This window comes from Dipodomys ordii, unplaced genomic scaffold (assembly GCF_000151885.1).
Source record: "Dipodomys ordii isolate 6190 unplaced genomic scaffold, Dord_2.0 Scaffold85, whole genome shotgun sequence".
Taxonomy (NCBI): Eukaryota; Metazoa; Chordata; class Mammalia; order Rodentia; family Heteromyidae; genus Dipodomys; species Dipodomys ordii.
The window spans coordinates 3,067,277-3,076,230 of record NW_012267301.1 but is presented as its reverse complement, the minus strand read 5'-3'; the positions used below and the strand labels follow the sequence as shown (position 1 = coordinate 3,076,230).

General features: G+C 40.7%; 1 protein-coding gene across 1 annotated transcript; it reads left to right on the top strand.

Annotated features, from left to right (window-relative positions):
• Nucleotides 1-467: 467 nt before the first annotated feature.
• Nucleotides 468-7,756, top strand: Slc26a2 (solute carrier family 26 (anion exchanger), member 2). The gene is made up of 3 exons (XM_013025529.1): nt 468-505; nt 2,484-3,207; nt 5,372-7,756. Exons 2-3 carry the CDS (start codon nt 2,509-2,511, stop codon nt 6,881-6,883), a joined length of 2,211 nt encoding a protein of 736 aa, XP_012880983.1. The 5' UTR covers nt 468-505; nt 2,484-2,508; the 3' UTR covers nt 6,884-7,756.
• The last annotated feature ends 1,198 nt before the right edge of the window (nt 7,757-8,954 follow it).

Here is an 8,954-nt window from a genome sequence, read left to right as displayed (position 1 = left end):
AGTCTGTGAGACTTTTATCTCCAATTAAGCACACACAAAAAAAACAAAGCCAAAAAACCAGAAGTGGAGCTGTGGCTCAAATGATAGAGCCTTGAGCCTAAGAAGCTCAGGGACAGTGCCCAGACCCTGAGTTCAAGCCTCAGGACTGGCACAAAAATAGTTTTTTGGTTTTTTTAATGTGTTGGTTTGAAGGTTTTTGCTCTTATTATTTAAATTGTTTCCTTTTAGTTCATATCTATTGATGGGCTTTTGAGTTCGTTGATATTTTTCTTTGCCTTTGTCAGATTTACTAATTAGCCTGTTATTTTTTTTTCACTATTAGCATTCTTATCTTAGTCTTGGGAAAAACCTCCTGACCCGGAAATCACCAAGAGCTGCTCCAAAATAGGCCATAAGAAGTAAACTCAAGCCAGCTCAAGGAAGCAGGAGTGAGCAGAAAGTCCACAGTTGCACTTGAGGGACGGAGAGCTGCTGGTGCATCCACCGGGCTGATTGTTTGCTCAGGGTCAGTGGTCATCTAAATCTAGTCTTTATTTTCCTTCTCAGCTTCACAAGACCATTAAAATAACAATTGTATTGTTGTTGTTTGACATAAATACACCTTATTTATTTATTTATTTATTTTATTATTGTGAGAATACTGTACTGAGGGGCTACAATTACATGGGCAAGATAACGAATACATTTCTTATCAAGCATTGTTGCCTCCTCCTTTGTTTCCCCTTCCCATCCCTTCCCATACCCCCCTGCCCCCCTCCCTGATCCTCCCCCCCCACCAAAGTTGTAAAGTTTGTTTTTCCGCATAACAACTTGTACATTTCATTGTGGCAATGGATCCACCTGTATCCCTATTTAAACGATTTGTTTTTTCCCTTCCCCTCCACAAATTATACCAGCATTAAATACAGTGAAAGCAGGGGTTGAACAGGACATAGGATCTTGGATTGTGGAATGTCAATGTTAGGTTATTAGAACCTCACAAAGGTCTATGTTTATATAGTTTCAAAACAATTTCCTGAATCCTCTCTCTATTTTGTGTCTGTCTGGACGCTGTCACTAATTTGTTTTGGTTTTTTGTTAAATATTTTGTAAACCTGCTGTCTCAGAGTTACTGTGTTCTGCTTGCTGATGAGTACACTGATGAACAAGATGTCCTTTCCTACAGAAGCTGGAGGACTCCAGCTCTTATAGGAAATAGAGTATATATTTAGTATGGTATTGCAGATGCAAAAGTCATGGGATGCAGAGTGGAGTGATTCATTTAGATTAGAGAGACTGCTTAGTGCTTCTTGGAAAAGGTACCAGTTTTACCAGGATAAAAAAAGTGGTTAAAATTCTGATAGGCTGAGATGGCTGGCATTGTAAATAAGCTCACAGTTTATGCAAAGACCCTGATTTGTGAAGTGTTTACTTAACAATTCACATTCTAACAACCTGCTTCTTTTCCCTCCTCTTTGATTGTTTTTGTAAGACTTTTTGGTTCCTTCTCCCTTTTTGGTTACTTTTGTCTTTGTTTTCCCATAGCTCCAAAAGGTAAGTTTCAGCACTTGTTTTGTACTTTAGGATTCAGACATGTAACATCACCTTCTCCAAAGGGAAGTTCAGAACATTATTCCTCTATTATTATTATTCCTCTCTTTAGCCTGTGTTTCACAGTGTGTATTTAGCATAGTCAGGTGTCTCTTTGCATGCATGTAGGACCTGACATAGGGAAGATCTTGCCATGTTAAAACCCAGTGGAATGGACCAAAGCTTTTCATCACATGGAGTAGTCATTGCCCCTTCAACCTTTCCATGCTCATGCTCTTGATAATTGGTAAGCTTCAGTACCTCTTAGCAGCTTCTTTCCTCCTGGCTGCTTAGCAAGGGACTACTACTGAAAGATGCAAATGCAATCTGCCCTGCTAAAACATTGCTAAAAACATTTTTCTTTGCTCTGCGAGTGTTTATTGTCTACTTATTTTCACCAATTAGTGAACTGCCTCAAAAAGGTCATGTGTCATCTTCCTTTTTATCAGGGACTGGTAGGTAGAGGTGCAGGTTTAAGACTAGATCCTATTTGGCAGTGGATCTGGGAGGTTTAAAAAAAAAAGCCATGGGAAGAAGACCATTGATAATATTTGGACAGTAGGAGACCAGCTGCCCTGATAGCTTTGGTGGAGGAAGCACGACAGGAGTCGGGAGAAGATACCTTAGTGGTTTACACTCTTAGGAAGTCACCCCGTGATTTTCTTTGACTTAGCTATATATAGTTGTGTTCTGTTCTCTTTCTCCCCTGACTAAGAAAAAGGAGGCTCAATTGAAGAAAGTAGCTGAAAGATATATAAATACATATATATATATATATATATATATATATGTATGTATGTATGTATGTATGTATTCCCAAACTAAATTCCCCTTAAACTGCAAATAGGATTATTCATATGTGTGAGCACTGAGAATTGCTTTTAAGCTAACACTTTGTATTTTCTCTGAGGCAGGAAGCTAAACCATCTATCACCAGAAATGTCTTCAGAAAGTGAGGAGCAACATGACCTTTCACTGAGGGCCTCAGATGAAGAAAAGGACAGTTTTTCATCCGGGGTCCCCCTGGAGACCCAAAAAGAAACAAGCACTGACTTCAAACAACTTGAGACGGACAATCAATGCAGATCTTACCGTGGGATCCATCTGGAGCCTCAAGAGAAAACAAATACTAGCATCAAACAGTTTATCACCAAAAAGCTACAGAAGAGTTGCCAGTGTAGCCCAACGAAAGCCAAAAATATGGTTTATGAATTTCTGCCTGTTCTGCGGTGGCTCCCAAAATATGACCTCAAGAGAAACATTTTAGGAGATGTGATGTCTGGCCTGATTGTGGGCATCTTACTGGTGCCCCAGTCCATTGCTTATTCCCTCTTAGCCGGCCAAGAGCCTATCTTTGGGCTATACACCTCTTTTTTTGCCAGCATTATTTATTTCCTATTCGGCACCTCCCGTCACATCTCTGTGGGCATTTTTGGAGTACTGTGCCTTATGATTGGTGAGGTAGTTGACCGAGAACTGCACAAAGCTGGCTATCCTACTGCAGGTATTGCTCCTTCTTTTGGAGTGATTTCCAATGCGAGCACATTAATAAATAATATGTCACACAGGATATGTGACAAGAGCTGCTATGCAATTAAAGTTGGCAGCACTGTGACCTTTCTGGCTGGAGTTTATCAGGTAAGAAATGATGGAACAATTGGATATTTCTGGAAAAATTAAACTATATTAGATCTCTGATCTGTAAGGGATTCTTAGGTATCATAACAATTAAAGCAGTTTAATAGCTGTGTGCTCAGAATATTTGAATGGTGGAGACAAAATTCAAGTCCTTGACTCCACAGGTGAGGTAGGGCAAGGCTGGCTTTCTTTCCTGTCTTAGTCTGTCTTAACCAGTGAATTTCAGATGGCAGGTTGTAAAATTTCAGACCAGAAACTCTCCTCAGATACCAAGTAAACTTCACTTAGTATATCAGGAAACATTGGCTTAGCTTGAGATGATGTGTGTCTGGCTATTGGCTGAGTCAGCATGAGCAGCCTGGCAAGATGGCAAGGTGGTAGGGAGGGAGTACAGGTTCTCAGATTCTATATACCCCCCACCTTCCCTTAGGATTGCTCCAGTGAGGGAGGTACAAATGGGGACTGTTGGGGAGGGAAGGTGAAGTTGAGGGCTGCTGCTTCATATTGTCATCCAGAAGAGAGGACTAGGAATGAAGTTCTTCTTGGTTCTCCCATAGAATTCACTAATCTGCCTGTCTTGGCACTGCCTGTTAGCATCCAGTGGTCAGGGCCAATATGAAACCTCTGTTGCAGCATTTCTGGAACTAGCCAGGGAGGGGAAGAGTTGTATTTTATTATGGGGTGATGGATCAGGGAATCAGAAGGAAGGGGATGTACAGATGAATTTATTCCTCAGCAAGAAAGAAAAATGTGCAATGAACTTCTGAGGAACTAGGAAAAGCAAAAGAGAAATTTAAAAGGTGTATTTGTAAGGCTATTACAGTATTACTGTTAACATGGAAGACCATGAGATGGGCATGTATACCCTTGATAAGAACAATTGCACTGCATGAAATTAGTGATTTATAAAATTTGTGTCAAGGTGATGCGCTGACGGGTTACAGTTATGTACATAAGGTAGTGAGTACATGTCTTATCAAACTTATCATCCCTTCCCTCATTTTCCTCCCACTTTCCCTCCCCCTGAAATTAGTAATTTTTAAGGTAAATTTTAAAGAACTTTGATCATATTCACCCCATTCACTCTCTTAAGTGCAATGACTGAAAGTATGATTACATTTTGGTCAGAATTTAATTTTTTTAATTAGATAAAGTAAAATTAAAACTTTTTTTTAGCCAAGTGCTGGTGGCTCATGCCTATAATCCTAACTACTCAGAGGCTGAGATATGGAAGATGACAGTTCAAAACTAGCCTGGACAGAAAAATCCATGAGACCTCATCTCCAAAATAACCAACAAAAGTAGGGCTGCTGGGGTGTGTTTCAATTGTAGAGTGCCAGCATAGCAGGCATGCTGATCTAGTGTAATACTCTGAATTCAGACCTACTATTGCCAACAAAATAAAACAACTTACTTTTACAGTAATGGTTTAGAACTCAGAGAAAACTAGTATCTGCCTGCTGCCTTTCTTTGTTCCTTCCTTCCCCTCACCCCTCTTTCTCTCCTTTCTTTATGTCATATTGGGGTTTTGAGTTCAGGACTTCCTGCTTGCTAGACATGTGCTCTTCTGCTTAAACTACATATCTGGGCCTGTGTGCTTTAGTTATTTTTCAGACAGAGTCTTGCATTTTTGTCCCATGCTGCTTCATACCACAATCATCCTACCCATACCTCCTGCATAGTTGGGCTTATAGGTGTACCACACCTAACTTGTTGGTTAAGGTGAAGGTCTCACTAACTTTTTTACTGGCTTCCAACCATGATTCTCTTGATGGCCTCCTGAGTTGCTGAGATTATAGGTTTGTGCCACTACTCCCTATACGTGGTTTCTCAGTTGGAAGAATTTTCCAATTTGAGTTTTTAGTTTTCTTGTGGAACCTTAAGTATTTTCATTTTGGAAGAAATCTGAACCTTACACAAGTTTTAAGAAGCATTGTGTCAAATTGTAGAAATCCTAAATTCTAGACTCAGCTAAGCTAGTGAATAACAGTGTGACATTGAGCAGGTTTCCTGTTCTTGTAAAATGAAAATATTTGATGTATGGTTGCATTATTCTAGCTCTGATGATCTGGTGGTTTGTCATCTTGTAAGAAGTGCCAGAATAATAGAGCATTTAGAAGCTCTTTTCCATTTAAATTTAATGCTTGTGTATCCTCCTTTGCAGGTAGCTATGGGCTTCTTCCAAGTGGGCTTTATCTCTGTCTACCTCTCAGATGCCTTGCTGAGTGGATTTGTCACAGGTGCCTCCTTCACGATTCTTACCTCCCAGGCCAAGTATCTCCTTGGTCTTAGCCTTCCTCGGAGTAATGGCGTGGGCTCACTCATCACCACCTGGATACATATCTTCAAAAACATCCTTAAGACCAATCTCTGTGATCTCATCACCAGCATTCTATGTCTTTTGGTCCTTTTGCCTACCAAAGAAATCAATGAACACTTCAAGTCCAAGCTCAAGGCACCAATTCCCACTGAACTCATTGTTGTTGTGGCAGCCACATTAGCATCTCATTTTGGAAAATTAAATGAGAATTATAATTCTAGTATCTCTGGACATATTCCCACTGGGTTTATGCCACCTAAAGCTCCAGACTGGGACCTAATTCCTAATGTGGCTGTTGATGCAATTGCCATTTCCATCATTGGTTTTGCTATCACTGTATCCCTTTCTGAAATGTTTGCCAAGAAGCATGGCTACACGGTCAAAGCCAATCAGGAAATGTATGCCATCGGCTTCTGCAACATTATCCCTTCCTTCTTCCACTGCATCACTACTAGTGCTGCTCTTGCAAAAACATTGGTTAAGGAATCGACAGGCTGCCAAACCCAGCTTTCAGCTGTGGTGACTGCCCTGGTTCTTTTGTTGGTCCTTCTGGTAATAGCTCCTTTATTCTTTTCCCTTCAGAAATGTGTGCTTGGGGTGATCACTATTGTAAATCTCCGGGGAGCCCTTTGCAAATTCAGAGATCTGCCCAAGATGTGGAGGGTTAGCAAAATGGATACAGTTATATGGTTTGTTACTATGCTGTGCTCTGCTCTGATAAGCACTGAAATAGGCTTGCTTATTGGGGTTTGTTTTTCTATGTTTTGTGTCATCCTCCGCACTCAGAAGCCAAAGATTTCATTGCTTGGCTTCGTAGAAGAGTCTGAAATCTTTGAATGCATGACTGATTACAAGAACCTTCAGACGAAACCAGGTATCAAAGTTTTCCGCTTCATAGCCCCTCTCTACTACATAAACAAAGAATCCTTTAAATCTGCTTTATACAAAAAAACACTAAACCCAGTCTTAGTAAAGGCAGCTCAGAAGAAGGCAGCAAAGAGAAAGCTCAAAGAGGAAACGGTGACTTTAAGTGGAATCCAGGATGAAGTTTCAGTGCAGCTTTCCCATGACGCCGTGGAGCTGCACACGGTAGTGATCGACTGCAGTGCAATACAGTTTCTAGATACAGCAGGAATCCAAACATTGAAAGAAGTACGCAGAGATTATGAAGCCATTGGCATCCAGGTGCTGCTGGCTCAATGCAATCCTTCTGTGAGAGATTCCCTGGTCAGAGGAGAATATTTCAAAGAGGATGAAGAAAACCTTCTTTTCTATAGTGTGTACAAAGCAGTGGCATTTGCAGTAGAATCTCAAAACCAGAAAGGAGTTTGTCTTCTCAATGGTATAAGTGACTGATGGAGATAAAATAGATGGAAGGAAAAAGAATGCCTAGCCAATAGATAAAGTATCAGTACACAACATTTTCCACTATGGAACTGGAAATCCTTGCACACTTGAAATTAATTCTTCCTTTGAAGATAATGTTCTTACATTTTCAAACGAAGCAGAGCTGATAAGTGGGCAGAATCAAAAAGAAAAGAATGCTGTAGTTTCAGGCTCTCATATAGTATGAGGTATTTCTGGGTGTGGTCTATGTGTACTGAATTGAACCACCTTACTTTAAGACTGTACTTTGGGCTCTTCCTCCTCTAGAGGTAAAACGGAGAAGTTGAGGTATGCCTTGGAAGTGCTGAGACCTTTGCTTGGCTCTGTGGAGAAAGAGGGAAGAAGGCAGGGGAATTGTGCCTGCTTTTCATGCCAGCAGTCAACCAGCCAAGTTTATTCTTAGCCGTGTTTCTCTGTCTCCACACAGAAGTAGCATCTCCAGCTTTTAGGAGAAAGCACTATCCCTCCTTCCCTTAAGGCAGGGAACTCCTGCCTTAAGTCTCATGAGGAATCTGATGGCAGGTTTGGCACATCCTGACAGCCACCCTGACATACACAACACCAACTGTGAACAACTGACACACCATTATATCTAGGGTAAATAGGTAAGCAGGGTTAGAAAAAATGGATCTGTTTTAGCTTCCAGTTACCTTAGTATGCTTTCCCATGGAATCTGTTGTAAACTAGTGTTTGTTTGTTTGTTTTATATCAGCCACATGCCATACAAAATAGTATACTAATTCAGCAGTTTCTCACAGCATTTTAAATTAGTTTGTGATACACTGTCACAGACAGATTTCAGAAAGGAATGAGTGACGGTTCCCTTAAGAATTACGGTCCTTGGGCTGGGAATGTAGCTTAGTGGTAGAGCGCTTGACTTGCATGCATGAAGCCCTGGGTTCAATTCCTCAGTACCACATAAACACAAAAAGCCAGAAGTGGCACTGTGACTCCAGTGGTAGAGTGCTAGCCTTGAGCAAAAGAAGCTCAGGGACAGTGCCCAGGCCCAAAGTCAAACCCCCAGGACTGGCAAAAAAAAGAAAAAAGAATTATGGTCCTCCCTTCTCTTTCCCCCCAGGGCAAGGGTCTGCTGGGGACAGACAATCTTTCTTACATAGAAGTTGATGTTCATGGAAAAAAGGTGTGCAGAAATGTGCAGTGACATGATTAATTTGTAGATGTTCTAATGCTGATGCTTGCCATTCACCCTGTTGCTGTATAATAAATGATAAGGACAGATTTAGAAGCATCACATTCATGAAACTCAAGTTCTAAGGGTATATTAATTTTGCTAGCTGGCTCCACATAACCAATTGAGGAACAGTTTCCTTGGAAAAGCACAGCTATCTGATGTTGAAAGCTGATATTTAAGTGTTTGGGGCCTTAGCAGGCAAGAAAAAGCAGATTCTCCAAAGTTAAGGATGGGTGTTTTTATGTGATATTATTTAGCCACGTCTTGCCAAAGTACACAATCAGTTTAGCTGTTCTTATAGGTATTTATGAGAAATGCACCCTTATGTAGGGTTCCCATCATACGCAAATATTCATATAAGTTTAGCTTTCTTGTTAGCTCCATAACTGTTCAGCCAGTGCTTCTTTTCTCTTAATAGAGCTCTCCCATTTGTTTACATGGAGAATACTTTTTGCCTGTTTGAAATAAGGTCTCTCTTGTAGCCCAGTCTTACCTTGAACCCACAGTCCTGCTGCCTCATCTTTCCAAGTGTTGGATCTACATATAAACCACACACCCAGTGAAAATACCTTTCCAGTATCACAACAGAGCAGTTTCTGGATAGAAAAATCTGGATTTCTGTCTTCTAGGTCATTATATGTTAGATGTAATATTTAAATGAGTTTGTCCCAAGGGTTTTTTTTCTTTTTTCCTTATTTTTCTTTTTTTTATGCCACTACTGGAACTTGAACTCAGAGGCCTACGTGCTGTCCTAGGCTAGTACTCTACCACTTGAGCCACAGCTCTGCTTCCGGCTTTTTTGGTGATTAATTGGAGATAAGCGTTTCATAGCTTTCTCTGCCTGGGCTG

Coding starts and splice junctions, on each gene's coding strand:
- Slc26a2 (XM_013025529.1), top strand. CDS start 2,509: ATGTCTTCAGAAAGTGAGGAGCAACATGACCTTTCACTGAGGGCCTCA. Junction 3,208..5,371: donor TTCTGGCTGGAGTTTATCAG/GTAAGAAATGAT, acceptor CCTCCTTTGCAG/GTAGCTATGGGCTTCTTCCA.